General features: G+C 40.2%; 1 protein-coding gene and 1 long non-coding RNA gene across 2 annotated transcripts in view; one reads left to right on the top strand and one right to left on the bottom strand.

Annotated features, from left to right (window-relative positions):
- LARS2 (leucyl-tRNA synthetase 2, mitochondrial) overlaps positions 1 to 20,833 on the top strand; it is a 93,792-nt gene extending 72,959 nt beyond the window's left edge. The window contains exons 18-21 of the mRNA XM_026094032.2: positions 274 to 351; positions 2,448 to 2,559; positions 9,699 to 9,826; positions 16,862 to 20,833. Of these exons, the coding sequence (XP_025949817.1) occupies positions 274 to 351; positions 2,448 to 2,559; positions 9,699 to 9,826; positions 16,862 to 17,041 (498 nt within the window). The 3' untranslated portion in view covers positions 17,042 to 20,833. The remainder of the gene's footprint in view (positions 1 to 273; positions 352 to 2,447; positions 2,560 to 9,698; positions 9,827 to 16,861) is intronic.
- Positions 20,834 to 22,606: 1,773 nt separating this feature from the next.
- On the bottom strand, positions 22,607 to 25,726 carry LOC135327490 (uncharacterized). Its single transcript, XR_010387679.1, has 2 exons — positions 24,396 to 25,726; positions 22,607 to 23,180 (listed from the first exon to the last, which is right to left on the bottom strand). It is a non-coding gene; the product is annotated as an uncharacterized LOC135327490 (long non-coding RNA).
- Positions 25,727 to 26,710: the final 984 nt, after the last annotated feature.

Raw genomic sequence — 26,710 nt, 5'->3', positions numbered from 1 at the left:
GCATTGATTAAAACTTTTAAAATTTTGAAACAATGCTGATCAACTGAATTTTTTACATGATTCTTATTTTCACACACACATAGTTGTATAAATGATGTGATATGATAGATGATATGATGTTGAGGTGATTGCCATGGGAGAGTTAAGATAGGCATATTTCACAATTTGGAATTGATTAGCAAAAACTATTTTTCATTTAAAACCCCAATATTCCATGTTTGAGAATTTTAAGTAAATAGTGACAGAACTTTTCTTTCTCTTTAATTCAACCAGGTAACAGAGTATTTCACAAAGGATCATCTGTTCAATGCAGCTATTTCTCGGCTGATGAGCCTCAGTAACATACTCTATGTAAGTAAGCAATATGAATGAAGGTGTGTATCTTTCAATCCCTGATCATATATGTCTAAATACAAAGCAAGAGCTGCTTGAACTGAGTCTGCCATACCAAAAGTTACTTATTGTCATTACCCTTGCTACTGACTTTGGAGCCTCATAGGCTTACGTTGAATTACTCATTTCAGAAGAAGTGCATTCTAGTATCCCTGTAACCCCTGAATGTACTGTGTTTTCCAGGAAGAGTCTGAAAGTATTAGAGCCAATAGGTTCTGTTGTTTACATCTGCATCCTAAAATTTCAAAAGGATACCTTTTGCTTTGTTCTGTTCTTTGTTCACTTTTGTTTTAAACCAGTTGCATAGGTAGTTACATATAGGAGCACATTATAGGATTACTAAACATACTGATAAAAAGTTACTCTTTACAGGGAAAATCACACATAATCTTACATTCTTCAAAGAAGAATGCTTTCACCACTGAACTGTTTGCTAGTAATAGAGCTTGCAAACTCCCCTTTTAAAACAAACGTACAAATAGCTTCTGCTTGTAGTATTTTTAGTTTAGATCATTATGTTGTTTGTCAGCCAGGGGTGATAGATCAAGTATAATAAGCTGTTATCTTATATTTTATTACTGCTTTTACATCTGGTTAAGCAATCCTTCAGACATATAAATGTAACATGATCTAGACGAGAAATCAAATTAAAAATTGGGATTTTCCAACTTTTTATTGAAATAGCATCTTATACGCTATAGATTCTGAGGAGATTATTGACAAATTCAAGTAACTTAACAAAAAGTAAAGTAGGACAGGCACAAGTGGTGTAATTGAAATAACATAAGTCTGGGAGACTGTATGGTGTTGGGAAGGTGATTCATATGCATTTTGAGCTGGTAGATGGTGATGGGTGAATATTAAAAGACCAGTGTCATACAGACAGCCAAATGTTTGAACACTGCACTATCTTCTTTGTCATGTCAGTATCTTTCAAGAACAAATTTCTTTATAACATGTTGATACTTCTTTCAGTCCCATTTGAAAGGAGGAAGTGGGGAGGTGGATGAAATTTAAAAATAGAAAGCAGGTAGTAGTTACTAAAACTTACTCAAATGCAGTTTGCACTGACCTCAATAGTATCAGTGATAAGTCATCATCTGAGAGCTCTTCTGTAGTCTGCGTCAAAGAAATCACTGATTTTGGACAGTTTTCTAGTAGACAGGAACTAGTGTCCATCACACCCACCAAATAATTCTCCTTAGCTGACATATATTGATGTTCTTCTGTACTGTTTCATTAGAGAAGCAAATGACAAAATAAACACAGAATCTGAACTGCCCTTATCGTGGGGTGTGATCTCTCAGGGTCAAAACAGAGGCAAAGAAAGAAAAAGCTTATTCAGCTGCTTTTAGTGCTGCATCTTCTGTATTATGAAACAATAAATAAAGGAATTAAGGTTCAGATTTTGTCACTCTGGTGTCTTTTCCAAGAAACTGACAGTTATCTTTACTAAAGCGATCTGAATATCTAACTGTAAAAGGTTGCTTTGCACTTTTCTTTCCCAAGCCTCCCTTCAGTTCTAAAACCTCACTGGCATTAAATTCAGCTTTATTTAAACCACTTTGGGATTCTGTACAACCAAACTTACCCCTTTAAGAAACATACTGCACTCATCACAGGTTTACTCTTTTATGCAAGTACTTCACCTCTTCTCAGAGAGCTCTAATTTTATCCAAGATTGTATTTCTAGAAGTGGCAGTATACAAAATGTTCTTCAGGGACACAGTCATCCACACAGGTCTATGTCCAGGCCCCTGTACCAGAGTAGATCCCTAAGGACCTGTCAGCTTTTTCAGGATTAGCCTCCAAGCTTACATCTTTTTCATAACAGTGTTAGAGAGCACTCCATGACCGAGAGTTGCAGTGGCTTCTATTTCAGTTCTCCATAAACTTTTGTAGATTTCTAATTTATTATGAAATTATGCTATTCTGATCATAGACATTGATTTTTATTTTTTACTGTATTTTCTTCTCAACTAAGCTACTTCTCTCTCCCCACAGGAATATATATATTTATATTTTTTCTCTTTTCCTTCTGCTTTTTTGCTTAGCAAGCTTCTCAGCCTCTTGTTCTCCACAGTGCAGAATTTGAAGATGCTTTGGCTACACTCTGCATTATGGTTGCACCTATGGCTCCACACATTGCATCAGAGATGTGGAAAGGTATTTATATAAATATACTTTTTATCGATGTCGCAGGGGAAAAAAGACAGCAAGTCTGCAAAAATATCTAAAATAACATGTGTCACTTATACCTCAACTCTGCATTTATCTTGTCACTTTCTGTCAAAGATAGAGATTTTGTAATGTCTTAATGCCGGTCACTTACTCATAATTCCTGAACAAACTTGAAACTTGTGGTCTTACCAGATCTCTCTGCTTTTAGTTTCTTTCTCTTTGCATCCAAAGATGGGGATTTTTGAGAGTATGCAGAAGAAGGGAGAAGGAAGAAAAAGTCAAGAGAGGACCTGCATGAGGAAGGAATTTGTATGTCTGTGGCTAGCTGTCCTTTCACATGGAAGGAAGTTTTAAAAGCTGAACAGGCCTTTTTAAAAGAACTGTTCTAGAGTCTTTGGACCAGAAGTACTTACTTTCAGGCATTCAGGCTAAGAGGACCATGTCACAGACTTTGTACTACAAAGACTAAAGGGGTGTTAAATACAACTACTGTTCCAGTAATATTCTCCAGAGACTGAAGGACATTATGTTGTGAATTAACCTCTCAGGGGAGAGTGGGAACAGCAGACAGGAAATCTTTTCTTAAGTTCTATCACAGCTGTAATCCTTGACGGGTGAATCCGAAGTGGGCTAAGTTGCGTGGTGCTGCTACAGTTGCAACTTGTGAAATAGAGGATGTACAGGCAAGGGTTCAGCAGTTACTTTAAAATTTTGTCAGAGGAAGTCCCAGGACATATGTGGGAAGATAGGAATACATTCTCTTTTAAGACTGGTCACAATTGCTGTGTGGTTTTGGACCTAATGTTAGCCTTTGCGTGCTATTTTAAAAGTTTTATTTCTCACGATCATCATCCTGGATCTTTGTGCTTTCAAGTTTTGACAGAGCAGGGCTAGTAAATGGCTTAGGTTTCAGAGCTGTATGTGACGGTATAACATGACCAACTCCCAAAGCAAGGTTGCTCTTGAGCATGACAGTAACATAGGGGCACAAGCTCAGGAAACAGCAAGATATTTCTGTACATGTTGGGGAAGGAGTTTTTCTGTGTTTTTATTAACTATATATTTAAGATATCTTAATGAAAGCTTAATTGTTTAGAATAAAGCATGGTATCAGACATGATCCATTTGAAGAATGCTAATTTTAGTCAATATTCTGTTACAAAATGAAGTATCATGTAGTTAAAATTACATTTAAATGAAGTAACTGCCACGATTTGTGTTCCTTATTGGCTGAGACGGAGGCAGAGGTGGTCAGGGTTAGTTACTTAAACACACGGTGCCTTGTGAACTGTGAAATTCAAATACATATTAGGGAATACAGAATTATCAAATATGTTTGATAAAAGTACAATGGTCACTAGGATGTCTTAATTAACATAATTTGCCAAACATAAAGCTTAATCCTGTAACATTCTGAATGTCTTCCCATATTACTAAAGTGACTGGAGAGTAAGAATGCTAAGCATTTTCTGGATCTCTCTCTAATGTAAAAACAAAAAGGCAGCATAATAAAAATTGGGATTGTTCTCTCCGCTACTCCTGTCCATATTAGAAGATATAATTTTGTTTGTGTGATCCAAAGACTGCACATAGTAGTTCAGTATAGCTAGTGTACAGAAACATTTTGTGATGATTATTGACCAGAGAATTTTATGACTCGTTGTGAAAAACACATTCTCTGTTAAAACAATCATCATTACATTTCATCAACATTATTAAACAATTTTATCAGGAGAACGTATGTACATTTAACTACAGCTTTGTGGTAAGAAGAATATTTTATTTAGAAAAAGCCAACATTTAGCATTTCTGTCCTGGGATTAGGACTTCTGGGGGAAAATGTCCAACTATACTCTAGAGATAGCTTTCTCAAGTTAATGTTTTTATAATTAAGGTTTCTGAATTTGCATTCTGGTTCCACTAAGTCTTGTTGCACATCTGGTATAGCCAGTTTCTTAAATTTTATTAGGTATGGTTGATTATCTTTTCTTATTTTAAATAATTTCAAACTGTAGCTTTAAAAAAAATAAACTTCCTAAGTTCTGCATTTATTCTTTCTTAGTATTTCTGTTCTCCATACATTGTCAGAGTAAGTCTCTGTCTTTGTGCCTTGGCTTTACATCTAAAAAGGAGGGATAGTGCTGCTTCCTGTCTTGTAAACTATTCAGGAAAAGGACTTTGTATATTATTAGCTCCATAAATAGCACTTACAGCAGCAGATCCCAAACTTTGATGGAAGCTTTTGTCTGCTGCTATAATGCAAATAAGAAACAACACATAAGCAACATATTTATAATTAAATACTGACATTTCATTCTAAAGTACATTGTACACAGCCTTTACTTTTCATTTGTTTTTAGTGATGAAAATAGGAAACATTTTTATTTATACAGGGAAAAATGGAATATGGTAAATATGGAAGCCCTAATAGTTACTGTTAAGCAGATAATTTTGTAGTTCCATAGGAACGCTGGTCTGCAAACTCAAAACTTAAATTTGATATCTCAAGGATGCTTCTGATGTAATGTTTAGGTTTTAAATGTAGCATGAGGTATAACATAAAATTAGGTTGACTCAAGATACAGCAATTTTTGTTCTTCTGAAGCTGAAAAATTATTATCCCGTGGGTTTCAGTTTATATGTGACCATCTTGTTTTCATGCACCAGGTAGAAATGAAGAGCTTGGTCTTTTTCTGAACTGGCTGAAGAGCGTACTTAAGTATTGGCAGGGAGTATTTCCAGTTTGAGTGAAGAGGAAGGCTGCTTGAATGCTGTTTCATAAGTGCCTCACCTTTCAGCAGTTGAACATTAATAACTGACTGCTTTGATATTTTGTGTGTGAAGTGGTTCTTTCTGCTGCTTAGAGGAGGAACGCTTTTTGGTATTTTGGCGCGTCAACCTAATGGTCTTAGTTGTGCAGCATGTTCACTCTTTTATAGCTTCATAACATAAAAGGCTACTGTAGCCCCTCAGTGTGGGAAGAGTTCATCGGCTGGTATCTTGGCGGTTTGTGAACAGTAACAGGATGAGGAAATCTGTTTCCTTCCTGAAACCTTGTATCTGAGGAATATACAGACACCATTCGAGACTTTTTTTGGTTTGTTTGTTTGTAGTAGTACAATATTTTGCTGTCCAGACAAGGATATGAAACTGCTTATTGTGAGATGTTAAATTTTTATTAGAAATGGCACATGAAAGATATATACTGATGATAAACACATCTTAAGATGTATTGAAATGAAATATAATTATTGGTATTTGTAACGGTATAATTGTCTTAACAATGTTTTAACTGTCATTACAATAGCTCTATTGCAAGAATGCCTTTGTCTGAATTCAGTCTTTGCTCCAGAAGGCTTTTTTGAAGAATAGAACTGAATGGAAGCTAGTTAACGTTACAGACCTTCATGGAAAATCTGAATTCAGAAGTCCCCCAAAGTAAACTGTGCAAATACAAGAAGCCTTATTCAGAATAAAAACTGTTTTTTCCTCCAAGAAAATAATCCAAAATGAGGGATAATAAATTTATAGGAATGGAGGAAGGCAGATCAATTTCTGAAGGTGAAAAGGGATTCCTGATTCATGCGGAGCCTGCTAAACTGGAAATGCATTCTAGAGTTAGCTCTCATAACCCAGGCTTTTCAGAAACCCTTTCTGCTGGTCCAGATCTGTCACTAAGGACCATATAAAATGAATCTCCTAGCGCTGTACTCAGTAAATGTAAATTATGCCTTTTTGACCCACTTACTTGCTGCTAGTAGCAGAATACAGCTTTTCTCATAGCTGTTTGGGTATAGCTATTATTATATTGCTATAATTTCTTTGATATTACAGACTATTGCACATATGACTGACAGACATGTTTCTCCTGGGCTGCAGAAAGGTGTTTCTGATATTCCATTTGCCTGAATCTATCCAGTGGGACGATCAATTAAATTAAGTAGCAAAAAAAGTATATCAAGATCAAAGTAACAATCTTGTACCTGCAAGAAGTTGCCAGGCCAATAAGATACTGATCCAGAATGCACCTCAGCTAACTGTTAGAAATACCTGCTCCGAGTGCAAAAACTTTATCTGCTGGTTTGCTAGCGTAATGGATTTTTACTTAACGCAGATCTCTGTTTTGATTTTGCTAAATCCAAAGGTAATCAATATTTTGATAATGCACCCTCATAGTCTCCTTATACTGCCCCTCTCTGATTTTCTTATATCTCTTGTTAGAAAAACCCTAGTCTTAAGCTCTTATATTGGCTCTGCTTCAGATGTCTTCATTAATTTCCTTTTATTTCACCTTAAGACTTCCTTCTTCCTCTCATCTTCTGCTCTGCAAACTTCTCTGTGCTGACCCTTGTCCCTCACCATGCCAGCCATTCCTCACTTCACACTATAAACATGTTTGTCGCTGTTGCCTGCGTATTGTGGCATCAAACTAGTTGTACTGTTGCTAGAATTTCACAGATAAATTTTTCTAATGCTTTTGTCCATAAGACTGCAGTTGCCTTGCTGTCTCGATGCATGATTGCCTCCAAATCTTTCTTCTTAAATCTCTCTTTAAAGTGACAATTTACTCTTCCCCTAAAATGGCATCGTGGGAAGTACTATTTTTATGAAATATTCAGGAGTGAAGTCATGCTAATAAAACATTGTCAATAAAAGTCCATTCAGGCAGATCTGATTTTAGGATCAGGGCTTCAGATCGAGTGCAAGGGTTGTCCTTGATCTGTCTCTAAAGATTGCTGCCCATGTAAGTTCTGTGGAAGATAAGCAGAAATGCACTCAGCTGGCTTTCTGTCTATAAAAACAAAACAAGTCAAAAAATATAAAGCAAAATACCTCCTGCTTCGTAACGTGCCCTTCACGAGGTGCTCTCCAGTATAGCAAGATGGATAGGATTTAAAGGTCTGTGAAATGATTGGTTCTTAACTTGTCAAATATTGCTTTTGTGCAGTGTATCTGAAGCAAGGCTGGATGCAGGTTCTGCCTAGATCCTTTAAAGTACTGAAGCAACTCCAGCTTTTGAAACTGTGAAACAAAATCATGGTCGCATTTTCTGCGTGCTGGCACTCACAAAATGTGAATTAAGACAGGAAGCCAAACAGGCAACATAAGTAAAATCTTCATTTTGGTTTCCTGTCGAACTGTATTTTCTGAAACTAGCTCTGTTGACTTTTGCACTTTTTTTTTTTTTTAAATATCAGTGAGCTCACAGCTCATTTTTTGTAGCTAGAAAATGAACTAAAAAGAATGACATTGTACTGTAGTCACTTTATCTGCTTCAGGATATGTTTGCATTAGTTTTATTAGTAGGTTTATTAGGGTTGACAGTCTTCACAGGGATTAAAAGTGACCCTGGTTTTGCCTTCCTAGGTAGAAACTCTTGACTTACATCAGAAAGTTTTTTAAATAATTTGAAGAATCCACTTCAACAGGAAAATAAGGAGTGGCTAGTATGCATACTTTTGCCACAAGGCATGTGATCAGTTGGAAAGAAGTGAGCTCATCTCTATGTGCAAGAGCGAAAAAGGGAAGAACTTAGCAGCTGTTTTCTTTAAAGTCAACGTGAAAATGAATCACCAATCCAAAGATTATTTTCTGCTCGGTTTCCTATCGTTTGCTGTTTCAGTGTCTGAGCTACTGTTACAAGTGAAAAAATACGGTAGAAATCTATATCTATTGAAGTGTTTAATCAGTTATTCACCTAATAAGATTGTAACTCAGTTGTGGCTCGTAGGAAAGCGATGCACATTCTTGCTTGCCGTTAGAAATAACTCCCACCAGTCTACCACTGTGTCTCCTTCTGAATCATTAAGAAAATAGCAAGCTTGTGTGTGTCATTTATAGGAGTGCTTTGTCTCAAAAACACTGACAGAAATCTTGCAGATTTCATTTTGGAGGAAGTTGCATTCTCTTTCTGTCTTTGTTTGGTGTTATTCAGTATATTAGTCTAAGCAATCCAACTGGATAAATCCATTTATGTTTCTTGCATGGCTTGTTTGTGCTGATATGTCTGTCTTTGTGCTGTGTTTTGAACAGTTTTGGATGCCTCAGTCTGAGCAGTGAATCTTGTGCTGATGTGTTTTCTTTGAGATTTCCTCAATGAGATAAATTTTCAGATACTCTTCAGTTGTTACATTTTGCAATTCTGAATGAAATGTATGTCTAAAAAAAGTTTTAATCCGTATTCTTACTTATATACATTTATTTTTTAATTTGAAAATTCACTGGCTGTGTGAAAAACAATCACAATAGCAATTAAATTATTGGTCACATGTGAAATCTTCTTGTTAAGTGAAATCTTTTATCTTGCCCTACAGTTAGAATAAATAGAAACATAAGTTCCACTTAGAAGTTTTTATTCAGTTACAGAATGTGGCTTCAGAATGAACTGAATCCTATTCTTCTGTTACTTAGACAAGTTAGGAGCTGATTGTCTCTGAGGAGGGCAAAGTCTGTTTAGTACAAGGCGATCATTTATAGCCATTTTACCAGTGTTATTAAATAAAATCAAAGGATAAAGCCCTTCAGAAAGTGTGTCATATGTGAGAGCAAGCTGTGCATGTTATACGTGCTTTAATTTGTGAGAAAATAGATACTTCACAAAATATGAGAAAATCTTGTGAGTAGCTTGACTTGCAAATTTAGAAACTATCCAGCATATTATAGATGATAAAATAATAAGCAATGATGTTTTAAAAATCAATGTTTCCATTTTGACTGAATTGTTAGTAAAATTTTAACTAAATTGGTGTTGCTGTTGAGGTGAATGCGGTATTATGATTAACTTCTAAAAGCAGAAGTCAGCTTGTGTAGCAGTATAGCATTTTAAAACAATAAACAGTGGTCTTCTGTGCTTCTGGCAATGTTTTGGAGTGCTAATCCTAATCTAAAGTGTACCCACAATGTTCATGTTGGAGTTCTTACACATAGTATGAAACAAGCGTTTTCAAAGATGTGTATCCTTCTGTTTATAATTGTGCTATATGCTAATCTAAACAATGTTATTTCCTCCCAAGAGATCTGCTCTTAAGGTAAACTTTATTTTGATCTTATTTATTAAAAAAATTCTAAAGATTGAATGTTCTGGTTACAGTATAGCTGAACAGTTGACTGGTTTCATGTTCCAGGTTTGGCGCATATGCAGAATAAACTTTGTTCTCATCATAACTGGGATGCTGATGTGCTGCATCAGTCCTGGCCCAAAATAGACCCAGAATACCTTCAGCCATCAGATGTCATAGAGATGTCTGTTCTGGTAAGAGTGCTTCGTTTATTTTCAGTAGTGGTCTGTTAATGCATTAGGATGACAAAATTTCTTCTCTTGTGCAATTCAGTTCCCTTCTTACATGGCTCAGCGTGAGGTCAGAGGGGATGGAAGCTGCAATTAAAATTTTGCTGAGTAGATAAAATGGTGTCCTAAATGAAAAATTGTAGTAATCCTGGAAGGAACACATTCTAAATGTAAATCTTTTTGAGTGACTGTGGATATTACTACCTGGAGAGATTTGACCAATGAACAGCTGAGGGCAAGGATTATACAGACCAAACTGTGGTCAAAATACAGGTCCCTCCAGGTTTTTACCTGTCAATCCATTCATAGTCTTGGGCCCTGTATAAAACGTTTGTAATTAGGCGAAATTTCTTGTGCTATCTGTAATGCTACAGTTGCTTAATACAACCTGTTATAAGGCAGTTTTACTTGGTATGCTTTTGCCAAACTTTGTTTCCTGTCTGCCTCAGGCCAAACTTCTGGCAAATCTCAGCAAAGCATGTTTCCAGGAATGGGGTTGAGAAAAACAGGTAGCTTTGCTAGTGTTAGGATTACATTCTGGTTTTTCTTTGAGCTTTAGCACCTTCATGGTTTATGGAAAGAGTTCGCAGTTCAGCAAAAGAGTTGAAATCTAACTACATTTGGCTGAGCTGCAAGTTTCCAAAATGTGTATGTGTACATGCACAATATAGTTTACCATCTTGTTTCCATCATTTCTAAGTATCTAGCCTGTATTCAGCATGCTCCAAGGCATCATAAAGTTTAGATGGAGCACAGTAGCAGCATGCCCACTCTAGGCCATAAAGTGTTTGCAGGGCCTTGAGCCAAGAGGATGAGATCCACGAGTAGTGTCTTAGTTCTTCAATCAACTGGCTCCTTCTCAGCTTGAATTTGAGTTCTTCATTCTCAGGCACTATGATAATCTCTAATTATGTAGTTGGATACTATTTCATTTACAGGAGTTTTTCTTATTCATTGCTCACCAGTGAATAACCTTTTAATATACCATGCACACGTAATCTAATTTAAATAGCATTTTTTGTGTTTCTGGCCATCCTGTGCACTGGATGAGATGGGGCCTCTGAAAGAAATGGCATTTGGTCATGTAAACTGCATTGTGTGCATGTGAAATACAAATGATGTTCTGTTAGCTCTTTTGGGAAAAAGGAGTAAGAGCTGTTTGGTTATTTTTGTTCAGCTGTTCTTTTTTGAGGAGGGAAGAGATTGGTTAGTTTTAGGGGAAGATGTATTGCTGTGCAAACAGTCCCAGAGCTTACCAGAGCCCCTAGCTAGTCCACTTGAGCAGAATGAGAAATGCCGCTAAGAACACTAAATTCTTCCAGTGAATATATATCCTTCACAGAGGCCACAGAATGTGTGTTTTGGAGGAATTTTTCAATTGCGGATGTTTTTTCTCAAACCAAGGAGAAGGACTCAAGTGCCAGCTGCGTATAACAGCAGACTCTAGCCTAATGTTCACTGTGGTTTTATTGCTGTTTTTTCAAGTGATTAAAAATTTTTACACCAGTGAAAAGGTGGTATATCCACCAAAATCTTCACTCAGGAATAAGCAGACTTTGCTCAAGCTTAAAAAAAAAAATCTCTTACAGAAAAATTCTTTGTCTTAAAGCTTGACTAGGGGAAGCATTTTAAATTCCAGTGCTCAGTTCTTGAGGAAGTTACAAACTTGAGAAATTGTGTAATTAGAAACTTCTCTGTAACTGTCGTTAAAGCAAACTTGTTAGTAAATATATCTTTAAACTAAAGATTTCAGTAATAGAAGGAGAATTCTGAATTGCATGTTTTTGAGACCATACAACTGAATATAAAAGGGAGGGAGCTGGTGGATGTCATTGCTAGACCACTCTCAATCATCTTTGAAAGGTCATGGAGATCAGGAGAGGTACCCGAGCACTGGAAGACAGCATATGTCACTCCAGTCTTCAAAAAGGGCAAGACGGAGGACCCAGGGAACTGCAGGCCAGTCAGCCTCACCTCCATCTTTGGAAAGGTGATGGAGCACCTCATCCTGGATGCCATATCCAAGCATGTGAAGGATGAGAAGTTGATCAGGAGTAGTCGGCATGGATTCACAAAGAGGAAATCGTGCTTAACCAACCCGGTAGCCTTCTATGGTGGAATGACTGGCTGGATAGATGAGAGGAGAGCAGTGGATGTTGCCTACCTTGACTTCAGTAAGGCTTTTGACACTGCCTCCCATGACATCCTCGTAGGCAAGCTCAGAAAGTGTGGGATAGATGAGCAGACAGTGAGGTGGATTGAGAACTGGCTGAATGGCAGAGCGATGTGATGTGATCAGCGGTGCAAAGTCCAGTTGGAAGCCAGTAGCTAGCATTGTCCCTCGGGGTCTGTACTAGGTTCAGTATTGTTCAACTTATTCATCAATGACCTGGATGAAGGGACAGAGTGCACCCTCAGCAGGTTTGCTGATGGTACAAAACTGGGAGGAGTGGCTGAGACACCAGAGGAGTGTGCTGCCATTCAGAGGGACCTCGACAGGCTGGAGAGATGGGCAAAGGAGAACTTCATGAAGTTCAGTAAAGGGAAGTGAAGAGTCCTGCACCTGGGGAGGAATAACCCCATGCACCAGGACAGACTGGGGGCTGACCAGCTGGAAAGCAGCTCTGTGGAGGACCTGGGAGTCCTGGTGGACAAGGTGACCATGAGCCAGCGATGTGCCCTCGTGGCCAATGGTATCCTGGGTTGCATTAGGCAGAGCATTGCCAGCAGGTCGCGGGAGATGATCTTCCTCCTCTACTCAGCCCTGGTGAGGCCGCACCTGGAGTACTGTGTCCAGTTCTGCTCTCCCCAGAACAAGAGTGACATGGGGCTACTGGAGAGTGTCCAGCGGAGGGCTACAAAGATGATGAAGGGACTGGAGCATCTCTCTTATGAGGAAAGGCTTAGAGAGCTGGGACTGTTCAGCTTGGAGAAGACAAGACTTAGGGGGGATCTTATCAATGTGTATGAATATCTGAAGGGAGGGTGTAGAGAGGATAGGGCCACATTCTTCTCAGCTGTGCCCAGCGATAGGACGAGGGGCAGCGGGCACAAACTGAACACAAAATTCTGTCTGAACCTGAGGAAAAACTTCTTTACTGTGAGGGTGACTGAGCACTGGACCAGGTTGCCCAGAGATGTTGTGGAGTCTCCATACTGGGAGATATTCAAAAGCCGTCTGGACACAATCCTGGGCAATATACTGTAGGTGAGCCTGCTTGAGCAGAGGGGGTGGACTGGATGATCTCCAGAGGTCCCTTTCAACCTCAACCCTTCTGTTGTTCTGTGTGATTATAAGATAAAAATGCATAAACATTTCACTAATACCCTCCTGATGATATTAAAACTTCCTTTTCTAAAGAAGAAAACAGAAAGCTAAAAATTAATTTTGCTTTAAATAGGCATTATGAAAATTCTTTTTATTTTCATTTCTGGTTCACTTTATGTCCAAGCTTCTAAGCTAAAGTCTTGTGTACAAATCTTCTATTAAGAAAAAAAGCAACCCCTTGTGCTCAAGCAAGCCTCTGCTCATGGAAGGATATGATGTATATAAACACCTTCTTTAGGCCCAAGGAAGTTAGTGAATGAAAGACCAAGGTCTATTTTTAACCCAAAGTAGCAAAAGAAATCAAGTCACTGCATCTTTGGCTGATACAATATAATTCCTCTTAAAAACTGGGAGGAATTCTTAAAAGTAGTGTCTGTGGGAGTGCCTGGCTTTCCACTGTAGGAGTAAGGTAAAAGGAAGATATAGAGAAGCAGTGAAAAATCATTGTAAATGTGACTATTTTAAAGTGTTAAAGCCTTGTGGATGCTGTAGGGTTTTTATGGTTGTAAAAATAAATTTGCCCTCATTTAAACAAGAAGCACTCAAAATAAGGAAGAATTGGTTTGTTGCAACGAGACAGTGTCTCTTCACACTGCACAGTGAAACTGAGTCTTTTGGGCCATAGCCCTATTCTACTCAAGACATCAAACTGCCTCAGGCTGCCAGCAATTTGCCTGCTGAGACATTATGGTTTTATTTCTCTTGACATGAGATACTTCATTATTCCCTGTCTATGCTGGAGTTATGTCTGTCCATTTTTAACCCAAAGTGGCCTAAGAAACCAAGTCACTGCATCCTGGGCTGATAAAATGTAAATCTTGTATACAAGAAAAAACACTTAAATTCTCAGGATATGTGTATGTATTTGTTATTCTAGATGTTATTGCAAGGTTGAATATTTGTAATTTGCCTGCCCTTGTATCACATCATACCATATATTGCTGCTGCTGTTAAAAAAAAAAGTGACATAAATGTAGTGTGAAGAGTGTAGTCTTTCATCCTGTGAAGGCACTCGTGATCAGCATTCATCAGTTTTTTAGGTCATTGCAGAACTGTTCACAACCCTTGTCTTACAACTGATGTTAAAAAATAAGCTGAGTTGGTGTCATTTTTGTTGCTTTGGAAAATGAGGAAGGCCTAAAAGTGCACAGATATTGATTTGTTTTCCTTTTTATTTCTCAGGATTATGATTCATTGGGGCTGTTAAAAAAAAGTTTGAGTCTAACTAAAAATTCCTCTCTGCAACGTCCAGGTGCTTATTTTTCAGTGTTTTGTAGTTTCATGTAATCCTTCATAGTTTCTCTAGCGTTCTGATCCCTCTAGATTCAAAGTAGTCTAGAAGGTCAAATGTTTAATCAAAAAGGAAAAAAATCAGAAGGGAAATCAACAGCTTCCTTCCCCAGGGAGGGAAGAACCCAAGCCTCATTTGTGTTTCCTCTTGCAGTTTGGCACGGAGGTTGTTCGGAGAAACAAGACTAATAGTGCCCAAATTTCTTGTACTGGCACTTTTACCTGCAGCTGATGAGGGCATGTGCTGGTCTAGTGAGATACAGAGAGTGCTGAAGAGAGCAAAGACATTTGTCCTGCTGGGAATCTAACCTCTCAAAAACAAGTGTGAATGGGATGCTTGTTACACACGGTGTGTCATCAGATCTGCTGATACTTTTGTAAGAATGGAGTTAATATACTTGACGTTGGATCAGGATACCTAAGTTATAAGGAAAACCATTCTGGAAATACAGGCTGAAATCATAACCGATCTGTCATTTGGTTCAGTTTGCAGACTCTGCCCACAGTGGGATGTGGGAAGATCGGGACTGATACTGTGGGAAGGTGCACAGCGCAAGGTCGCCTGTGCTCCTCAACCTTTCTAGGAAAGCACAGCTGCCAGGAATCATATATTTGCTGTGTTGATTTAGACGGTTTGACTAGCACCAAATATGCTAGTTGTGGCTTTTTTCCCCACACCAACATCTGTCCACAAGGCCATGTTAACTTGTATCATGGAGGACATTGAATAGCATTTTAACTAACCAGGCATAGTTTTGAATTAGAAGCTGTATACCCCAGCAGCAAGCTCAGAAGTTTGCTTTATATTCCTACTAAAACCGTGTCAGTTTTGATTTTACCATTTTCTTTTTTCCTATGGAGTACTTCTTCCCTGGAGTAGCCTGTCAAAAAGAACTACTTTTGTTAATCCATTGTATTTATTTTTAATAAAAGCTATAAAAATGAAGGTTTTTTTTTAAAAAAAAAGAATTTGCTTTGCATTAAGGTACTAAAGGCAAGGTTTAACACACAGCCTTTTGTGATACTGAGTTACGGATGCATGTAAGAATGGTTGAAAGCCTACCTACATTATCACTGCAAATTAGTGTCATGTCTAGCTGAAAAACAGAAATGACTCACCCCAGCTGCATTTAAGACTTCATCTTGTTCCTCAAAAAACTCTCCATCTTCCTCTCTGAGAATTGCACAGATTATTTTATTTAAAATAAAATGCAAACCAGGAAGTGAAGTATATCACTTTTGTGATGAGTACATTGTGTATGTGTATCCTGCATAAAATTCAGGGGAAAACCAGGCTGTGCACATTTTTATGTCCAAGCTGTATGAAGCAACATTACATTTAGATGATTGAAAAATAGCTGTAATGGTGTGTAAAGGGCAAAGATCTGCAATTCTTGCAGTGGCTTTTTATGCAAGTAACTGCTTTGAACTGGATAAAAATATCAAACTATTTAATCTGATAAAATGTAGGGTTGATGTTGTTCATTAATCCACTGAAAATAGTCCATATAAATCTGAAAGCTTTTGTGATAATTAATGGATTTTGTTAATTCCAGAAAGGTAGTCAGTTGGACTCTATGCTTTCCACCCATTGTCTGCTTTTATTGGATGATAGAAAAGTGATGCACTCATAAGGCTATTTTATAAATTAAGATCATTCCCAGTGGCAGCCTTGCTCTGTTTTACTTACATGATTCTGCCCTGATTATTAAAAATCAGTATGGAAGGTGCTCTGAAAAACAGGCAAGCAGAGGAAAGCATTACCTTATGAGGGGCTGTATTCTTTGTGGTTGGTGTTAGCTTTATGAATCATGCTTTTACTAAGAATGCAAAATATAATAAGTTAATGCCTATTTTTATAAAAATGAGTTCTGATGAGTCTCCTTCAGATGTATCTTTTCAACCACAAATGTTTTTTATTTTAAAAGATATTGCATTTTAATCTCTACAGTAAATGACTTAGCTGTAAAGAATCTAAAATGCAATCTAGAAGTGTGTGCAAATCAAAATATCCACCTGACAAACATTATGTTCGCTGTCTCTTTATTCAGCTTGTACAACCATCTTTTTTTCAAACTCAGAAGATCATAGCATTGCATAGTCCCATGATGCTTGCTGTGTTCAGAAATAAAACTTCCTTTTGCCACTTGTTAAAGTTGCCTTGAGTATCATGAATCAGATTTTTATTCTCTCGCTGTATGGGAGGAGGACAGGAGGCATGGAGGTTTTTATCCTCTACTTAGAAACTGATGTTAGGGGAAAGAAAGTTTGATTCACTTTTTCCCCACATGTAACAAGATTGATTAGATTCAGGAAATGAAATCGTATAAATCAGCATAGTAACTTCTGTCTTTTCTTGTTTTCATGTCTCTGTTTTTCAGATCAATAACAAAGCTTGTGGCAAAGTTAGTGTGCCTCAGCAAGCAGCCCGCAATTTTGAAGAAGTCCATGAACTCGTTCTTCAAAGTGAACTTGGAATCAGGCATCTCCAGGGACGAACCATTAAAAAGGCTTTTCTGTCTCCAAGAACAGCCCTTATCAACTTCCTAGTGCAAGAATAATTAAGGCACTGCTGGGCCTTAAGGGGACTGGAATTCTTCAAGATGAAACCAATTCAAAAATACCAATTATGGTTATTTAAATCTCATATAATGTGGGCAGAGAGGATATGTTATTAATGAATTGGGTTGCTGCTAAATCTTCATTTGAACATGGAGAAAGGCACAGAATTAAAGCTTCTTGAAGGTAAGATGTTATTTGTCCGTATTCTCTGGGAGAATGAGAAGGAAGGACAGAAGAACTGGATGACTGTAACTAAATGTAAATTTTAGACATGGGTTTTAGGTTAACCTCAGAAATATATCCTATTGGAAAGTTGGCTTGGAGAGATGCAGAGACGTAACTATGCTTCCAGGGCTAAACAAGTGTCACGAGTACTTGCTACACCAAATGTTAGGTGAGCTATAATCAGTCATAATCTTTGTTCCCTATAGTTCATATTTGGGTACCATAGTATTAACTAACATTTTCTGTAGTAACATTTTCTTACAATTTAGTGTTAATTAAAAGATTTTGTTTAATACTGGCCAATGGCCTCAGGCATAGCAGATAAACAACCCCATTCTGGTTGACATATTTCATATACATTTTGGAGGCAAACTGAGGAAACAGTCAAATGATTTAGCTGAGCCCTGCCTCAGCCAGGGTCCTTCTTACTTGGTGTCATATTTCTATCGGTTTATACATGAGAGATTCAAATTCCACAAAGTGCTGGCAGTTATTTATGTACAGAACGGAATGGAAGTTGCTTTCTATTCATAAGCTGTCTCAGAGAATTTCAGGGGGATTCAAGAAAGAGGTGAGTTGACTACTAGTATGCAGCAGTGGTGAAGGCAGACAGCATATTTTTTGCTTCTACTTCTAGTTCTTACTGTGCCTAGATCATAAAACTTGAATAATAGTTCTTGTTTTTCTGAAGGGCTCATCAAGTAGAAATAACAGTTGTGTTTCTAAAAAGCATCCAGACTTTCAGTAAAACACATAGTCATTCTCATGCCTCACTGCAACCTTTTTGTCGATACAATGCGTTGCTGTTATAGCTGCATGGAAATGTTTAGTGTATTTAGCAAGTGCTTGAAAAAGCTTTTCCAAAGAGACAATTACAGAGTTCATTGTATGAGAATGTCTTTTCCTTAACAACCATTAAACTAAGTAGTCCAGTAAGCCAGGCACTTACGGGGCCATAATGACAGTTAAGGTGTCAACCAAAACAAGCAGCTAGGCAAATACAGAGGTCTGAAATACTTTGAATGCAGCAGTCATCCAGCTTGTGTATTAAATTGAAAAGAAACCAACAAAAATCTCCCACTTAAGGATCTCTTAAGGCTCACTTACTGTTAACCAATACAAAAACTCATTTTTTGGCTTTTATGTATTTTTGGTGTCAAAGATCTAGTTACAGAACAGAGATACAAGACTCAGTGGGCAGGACTGGTTCTATGCTTTCCTAATTCTGCAGCAAAACTGTCTGGTTTCCACTTCCTTCTGGACCACACGAGTGCAGATTTTCTCTCTAGCAGTCCTTTGACACGAGAATGACTAAGGAATGGAATATTTATAATGAAGAAACGGTCTTTGCAGTTTTAATACTCCACACATCCTAGCCACAAAGGAATGCATTCAGGCATTTAAACATAGGCCTTTAGTTGAAGTTAAAATAATCTGAATTCCAGTGTCTGCCTGACATATATGTTGTTACGAATTCGTAAAACTGTTCAGAAGCTCCTAAAAGGGCTGTGAAAGAGATCCTTTAAAAGCTGTAGCACAGCACAGCCCTGCTTTTTTCCATATAAAAGTTTAACACACACCATGGAACCATTTTAGCAGAGTTTTTCTTTGGGGGGAAGGGTGACATGTTTGGTGTAAATAAAAACTCTTACAGTTTACAAGAATGAAGAAGGATGTTGTAAGCCCACTCGCCCTATGGTGCCTTTTAACAAAAGCTGCAGTCACTACAGGCCCGAGCAGCAGACGACAGTGTTTATTGCTATTAGCACTGGAGTATATTTGCTCTTGCAAGATGAAGCAGTGAATTACAGATGTCGCTTTGATTCAGGCAAAAATAAAAGAGTCGACTTCTGCACACTAAAAAAGGAAAAGTAATGATTAGCAATTGTACAAAAAGTATATAGTCCAAAGTCACACCCGCATGTTTACAGTAAGTCGAAATTCGGTGCAGTCTAGAGGATACAAAAAAAGTTGTGAAAAAGTGAGTGAGAGATGTGAACATGTGGAAAGTCTGACAGAGCCTAATCCCCTAAGTAAGTTTGTTTGAAAGATGGCAGAGCTGCCAGCTGTGGGGTTTTGCAGTTGTCTTGACACCTGTTGAAATTTTTCATAATGTTGACCTGATCTGAAGCATGACTACTATGTGTTTTATGATAATTGTGACTTACAAGTTTGCTGTGTGCCTAGGTTGGACTGATATCGACAGGACAGGCTGTAGACTGCTGCACAAGAAGATTTAAAAGAACTTTTTATTGCAGATGTCTTGCACTTATTTAACAATTGTTTTTTGTGTTAGAGTATAGCTACATCTTTGTTCTGAAGTTGGTTTAAAACATTGTCACGGATGGTGTGTCCTTGGAGAGCTTGGGAGGTTTTAAATGTGAGAGGGGGCATTTGAGAAGTGGCAAGGCAAAGCGCTGATGGTTGGTCGATCAGATTGCACCATGTTAGTCATACACACTGAAATAGATATGGTGAGCCTGTCCTTATTCCATGAAGTTATGAGCCACAGAAAATGTGGGAGACTTGCTAGAAACCTAGTGGGACAGACCCAGGGCAGACTACCACAAGGAAACAAATCCATGACACGGAAAGGACATTTTCTGCATCCTGTCACTCCCTGGGACAAGAGACGTTCCAGATCCCTGGAACGATCACTGCACTGAGCCAGTCTGTATCATGTCTCCATTTGAAGTAACATAAAAAAGAATCATAGGCACACTTTCTGCCCCCTAAATCATTCACGTAACTGCATTTCCAAAAAATCCGGCCTTCAAACATTGATCCTGGAAAAAGGGAAATTATCAAAGTCCAGGAAGGCCACTAAGTACTTCTCTAACGCTGTTGATTTCATGAGGAGGATCTCAGATCTCAGTGACCCAGTGACCCAGTGACCGACATGACGTGCCAATGCTGTTTTGCAGTGAAGCAGTAAGGCTTTTTAAATCGCACTAAGGAACAGTATTACAGCTTAGGTTACGAGCTGAGGCAATTCTCTAGCCAGGCTGTCCCACTTAGGCTTCAAAAAAAAAGGTATACATGGGCATTGCTGAACAAGCATTTGTTTTTCCATGTTCTTCAGCTGAATCCAAAAATGAATATTTGGTGAAAAATTAAGTCAGTGATCTCTCTTGTAGTTACCAGTTTAAAGGTAAGCCTCAGAACTAGCATCTGCTTAATGATGGCATTTTTAATATGCCTTTGTAGAAGCCTGTTTGTTTCTCCTGAAAGGAGAAATTCCATGGATAATGCAGGTCATACAGTGCATGTATTTATCTATTGTCTTCTAGTGTAAAGCCTCCAGAAAACCGTTCCTCTTTAAACTTTTTACAATTAACATAAACTAGAAAGAGTGTTAATTAGCACTTTGCTGGTTATTCATTCCTAGGGAAATTTGCCATACACAGTGTTCTTCTAAAAGCTTTGCTATAGATGAGAAGGGGAAATTACAGTTCATTTTCTAATTTTGTAATACTTATTACAGACTGCAGAAAGGGGATCAGTATCTTGGCTTTATTTATGTATATTTAGCTATTTGGAATATTGCATACACCGTTTTTGCTGGATGCGTTTTCTGCTTCTTTATTTCTTCAGTCCCCTCCTATTGCCATCTGAGCTAATTTTATATCACAAGACTGTCCTGTAAGAGGAATGTTGAAAGGGAAACCAGGTACCTCACCAGAACCCAAATGGGGCATATACTTATTAGCCCGGTGGTTTGTATCAGCCTGGGTTCTGATCATCAGGGTTTGACTTAAAGCAGTGTTGCTGGAACTACAGCCACGTTTGTTTTTATGGAAACTGGGCTTATGTCCTGAAGAAGAAGTGTGAAAGCCAATCAATATGCGTCCCGGTCACAGCAGAATAAGAACTGAACTGGAATGTTATCTGTATGTAGGAGAGAACAGGATCAGAGCTGTCGTCTGCAATGCAGATGATAAAAGAGAACTTGCCCGACATGAGGAGGAAAGGTGGGATGTTTTTTTTCCCTTCCTGAATGAACTGTCTTTCCGGTACCGCATAACATTCCACAATCCACTAACCCCATCTGTCTCAGGAGGCCCAAAGTCACACACAACCTTTGTCTTGCGGCACTTTTCTCAGTCAAGTCAGTATCAGGCAGGGCAAATTTTATTCTGGAAAAGTCCAGGTCTGTTTTTAACCCTGGAGAGTTGTAAGCCAGCATCATCTGTATAAAATTGGTCCTGCCTTTATGTGTAGTCAGAGAGTTTGAACAGCTGAAAGCTAACACTTTCCTGGGTTTATAAGTCGTCAGTGCCTCTGAGTTGGAGCACTTTTGCCTTTCAATTAGATATCTAAATGGATAGCTGAGCTGCAGCCAATGTTGAGGACCTGAAGTGCTTGCACTTTCTTGGAGTAGTGGAATTCCAGATGCTCTGAAAACTGGACCTTAATTAAACAGGGCTTTCAAAGAGAAGGTCTTCACCCCAGTGAATGCTTTCAGTAATTTGAGCTTAAATAGCTTGCAAGAAGTGTGTACCAAAGTTGCAGATAGAAATCTTGATGGCTTTTGTTCTTTCTGCAAGCCATTATGTTGGCAATGAGAGACAGGAAATTTATGAAATTTTATGAATATCCAGGACGTTTCCTTGTATGCTCATCTGCCTGCACCATGTTGATCTGCAGTCTGTTTTAGGCTGCCTAATTGCTCACTCAGCAGAGGAGTATGCAAACAGAAAAAGTTTAAATATTATCTGTTGAATATCCACATTCTTTCTGCTTGCAGTTGTGAAGTTCAGCCCGAGACATTTGAGGTACAAGAAGTCACTAAAGGTTTTTTACTCTAAGGGCCGGATCTTCTTCAGTGTAATTCTAGGTAGAAATTTATACGTTCACATGAATAGAAATGTGTGTCCTTGTGCTTGCACTGTTGGATATGAGTGCACAAGTCTTAATTTTGTACATACCTGGAGTTAATGAGATGCAAGCTCGTGTGTGCAGCATCTTGGAGCCCACGTTCCTGTCACCCACTGATGGTCAGACCATTGTGTCCTACACAATGCTCAAGCCTGGCAGAAGCCCTGTAACTGCGCTTTCTGGGCTGGTTGCAAGGGAAAGGCCAATAGTCAGGCTGTGAACTTCCTTTTTCTATGTGTAGTTGTTTACACGTGCCAAAACTCAGTGTAAAAGGTCCAAGGTTCTCCTAGCACACCCACCTTCTACTGACAGAAGAAATGCACAAGCTGCTGAGTAATGGGGAGTTGCTCTCCAGTAATTGCACTTGGTGCCAACAATATGTGAAGCTAAACGCATACAGTCATAACAGCTGTACAAGATCCAGTGCAGTGATCAGGAATAATACACACAGGACAAATAACTGGGACAGAAAAGACAGTAATTTAATAAAGCAATATGATGGGTAGTCAGGGTTTCTTTCTGATGATGGTTAAGAGAATTGGTATAACCAGAATTTTTTTTCTACAAAATGAATTGCCTTTAAATATACAGCAGTATAATTAGTATATCTTACTAATTGCTGCAAAATAGAAATACATGTGTATGTTGCTGGACTGGCTAAGCCAAGAAGGTATTGCAAAAAACTGTAGAAGCTTTTAGAAGCAAATACTTTTCTTAAGTACGTCTCCATCCCTGGAGATCCACATGGCTGAATAAAATAGCAAGGGTGCAATAAAAATATGTACTTCACAATTTTCCCATGTGAAAGAGCATTTAAAAACATCTGTTGACCAGAGAGATCCTTCTAGGCCATGCACGGAAGAATAGATGGGTGCGTTCACTGCATCTGGTAGGTCCTCGCGAAGTCCACCAAGTCATACTAGGTCGATGATTAATGGCAGAATATCATCTGATTTGCAGTGTTCTTTCTGCGTAGGATTACCAGAGGCCACGTATGTTGATTAAACAGATCATGATGTTGTTTGTGTTAATGCACTGAAAAAGAAGCAGGGAAAAGGGAATTGGCAATTTCTCCAGGGAAGTTATTGTCCTGATGAAAGCATCTTTTTAGTAGAACGCAGAGAAAACAAGCTATTCCCCGTTCTTTTGAGGAGGGATAGGGAAGAGGAAAACCACCAGAACCACCTGCATTATTTTAGTGTAACTGAAGCCACCACATACAAGAGTTTGTCCTGGTGGATGGACAGCGAAGGGAGACCAGAATCATGCCCACCACTGCTGTTGGCACACAAGGAAATTCAAGAGAGAAACGCAAACGGCATTCTCTGCCCTAGAGCAACACGAGGGCCAAAGCAGCTGATCACCTGGTGCCCTGCTTTGGCCCTCCTCTGGGACATGGGACCGCTGCAGCCTGCGACTCTGGCCCTACCCTGGGATTTGCAGCGTTTTCTGTATCTGCACCTGCATGGCCTCCTGGTTGGGATCTCGGTGACTCCCTCTCGGCTTGTCTCATCTCCCTGCGATGTGCCGTGCTGGTCAACTCTTCTGTGCCTCAGCTTTCCCCCCTGTGCACAGGGCGTATGGCATCCCCACCAAACTGATGCTGCAAGGTGTAGCTATTTAAGGAATGTGACCCTGAAAGCCATTTTGTAAAGTGTTGACACCAGCCCAAAAAGGGAAGTCAAAAAGTTGTCCCAGTTCAGCCCCTGGCCCTTCTGATGCTGTTAGTGTTAAATAAATGTCTCTCAGTGTAATTTGCTGTAGAATCATGCTCATCCGAGGCAGTCATGCTGCAATAGAAGCAAAAACTCAAAGGGGGTGGGTCCATTTCTGCCCTGAGTGCGGGGCAAGGGGAGGCACCAGGGTGTGCCCCCTCCCTCTGCAGGGAGGCAGGGACTCCTGCTCGTCTCATGGGTTTCCATGCTTGCAGTGGTCCTGGCTGTTTGCATTTTCCCTGTGTCGTGGCCCAAAGGAGTCGTTCAGGACGACCTCCCTCTTGGGGCCAAACGACCAAGTTCGTGATGCCCTTGGGCTGAATTAAGGTGAAACGACACCAGCCAACCAGTTTTAAGATTTATTAACACAAAGATAAGGCATGTGGTCAAATAGGATAATTCAATGGCGAATACTGCAACTAGCTAGACAAGTCCCATGCCACACGTTTCAAACAGATCTTACCAACATTCAACAAGAGAGGGAAAAAGAGAGGAAAAGGGGGGGAGGGGGGGAGAGAGAGGAAGATATCACCACCTGTGGATCCAGCGGTGTCCCGTGGAGTCTCGGCGGTGGCGGGGGGGGGCTCCCGTCTGGTGGTAGGTGGGTCCTCTTCACCGTGGGTGTAAGTTTTGGCGATGCGCGTGCAGTAATTACAACTCGAGCAGGGTCCGACCCTAGGTTCCCGCTGAAAAGCTCGGAGCGAAATCAAGGCAAATTAAATAAATAAATTGTAATGACACGCGTGCAGTGGTTACAGCTCGAGTTGGGTGCCTCTGAAGAGGGACCCCGAACAAAGAGATCCCTGGGCAATTATAGCTTTTTCAAATTAAGTTCCCCCCCACACACACGCGGTAGTTCAGACCAATAGTAATTTTGGGATCTGGGGTCTCCTGCTCCTGATTGGATCTCATCGTTGTTCCTAGGCAGGCTGCTTTTCTCCCTTACCTTTTCTGTTGCAGTTTCTGCCGACAGGTGCGTCTCCATTCCACGGGTCCCACCGTCATCTCTCAAGGTCCTGACAAAGAGGTGGTAACTCCAGCAATTAGCACTGTTTCAGATGCAAATTGCTGGTAACTCCCATATCGTTCCCTTCTGCACCAGCTCTGGGGCCCTTTCCCACCGAACTAGGGAGTGCGGCCTAAGGCTTCAGCAAATTTAGCCACTCATGCCAAGCAAGTTTTATAGAAGTTGTGCTAAAAACAGACAATAATTTACAGTCCAGATCCCAAAGTCTCTGCCCGATTGTGGTCTCGTTCAGTGCAGGCTCGGTGTGTCCCAGGGGGTCACAGCAGCCCAGTCCTGTTTCCGCCAGGGACAGATGGCTTGTTCGGGGTTATGGCCTGCCTGCACCCCATGCACCAAGGAATGTTTAAGGAAAAAAATTCATTCATCTGTCCGCCACACCCTGGCATGCCAAGAGGAGCTGCTGCTGCTCTGCCTTCATCCTCTGGGCCATGAGCGGAGAGTGTGGCAGCACCTTCCTCCTGGAGGTGCCTGGCTTATCAGCTCCTAAAAAGCCCAAGGTTTCACCTGTCCCGGGGTTTAGCCCCGTGTCCCTGGGAGAGATTTGCTACCCTGTACCTGCCCCCAAGCAGGTGGCTGCCTCACACCATCATGGCGGAGTGCTGTGGCTTCCCAGCGTAGCCGGCCGTGCCGGGGGGACCCTGTGATGGGTGCCCTGCCTTGTGCTGCCGCATGCGCGCGTGTCGGAGCACCAGCTTGGCGCCGCAGGATTTGCACTGGCCAGGGGGTCACAGCACCTCCCTGGGGCCTCGCATACAGCATAGCCCTCGGTAGCCTGTGCTGCTCAGGGGGTTAAGTTTGGAGGGAAGGAGGGAGGAGGCGGCTGGGCCAGGCCTCCGGAGGAATGCAGAGGCCCCGGGCGGGCGGCAGCTGGGGGGAGGAACAACATCTCCAAACGCTGCATTATGTTATGTTCCTGCAGAGCCTCTTAAAGGTGGAGGCCGGCGGGCGGCCTCCCCACCTTGGCAATGTCCCTTCCAGTTGCGCTGTGCCGGCTGCGCTGTCCTCCGGAGGGCCTGGAACGTCCCACAGGGAAGAAGGAAAAAAAAAGGAAAAAATCATCATCTCTCTCTGCAGAAATGGGCCCGCATCTACGTCAGGGACGTGCAGTGCTTGCTTTGATACTACTGAGGCCTCTTTCTTAATTACCCTTAAGCCCTTTGTATTATCCTCCCAGTGGAAAACCCTTGACTGGTGTAGATAAATTATACATTTATTTAAGCCCCTTTGCAAAGCCAGAGGGAGCACTTGTAGTTTCCCTGTGTGATTTACAGCCTGCACATCGGGCTGATGGGGAGGCTTAGCAGATGTTGTGGCGCTACCTTGCTAGATCAGAGAGGCACGCTTGCTCCCGCAGCAACAAACAGCCAGGCTCCACCCTGCAAATACTGTTCTGTTATAAACTGTCAACTTTGTTTATATTTTTGCCCTGAGGCTTTTATTGCTTTCCCACTAAAACACAGCACATGCCTCAGGTATTTCCAAGTGACGTGCGTGGTCCAGATTCCCACAGGAAATGAGCTGCCTAAGGTATTTATAGCCCCAGGTAGAAGAGATACAAGGCATCAGACCTGCAAATGTCCATGAAAAAAATAATTGGAGACTTTTCAAAGGGGCCTAAGGCCAAAGCAAGTTTTGCCTTCAAACTCATGCTGTGTCTCAGGCCCTTGTCGCTGCAGCTGCCCCCGACCGCATTGCACCGCAGCGCCACGACCATGGCTGGCAGTGCAGAGCTGAGCCAGCACCAGCAAAGGGGGAGCTGAGATCAGAGCCACGCATGGGGCACCCTGTCTGTAAACTCTCATTTTTGGTACTTGGGGCCTGCA

This window comes from Dromaius novaehollandiae, chromosome 2 (assembly GCF_036370855.1).
Source record: "Dromaius novaehollandiae isolate bDroNov1 chromosome 2, bDroNov1.hap1, whole genome shotgun sequence".
NCBI lineage: Eukaryota > Metazoa > Chordata > Aves > Casuariiformes > Dromaiidae > Dromaius > Dromaius novaehollandiae.
The sequence above is the reverse complement of the archived record's forward strand: the minus strand, read 5'-3'. Positions and strand labels throughout refer to the sequence as shown.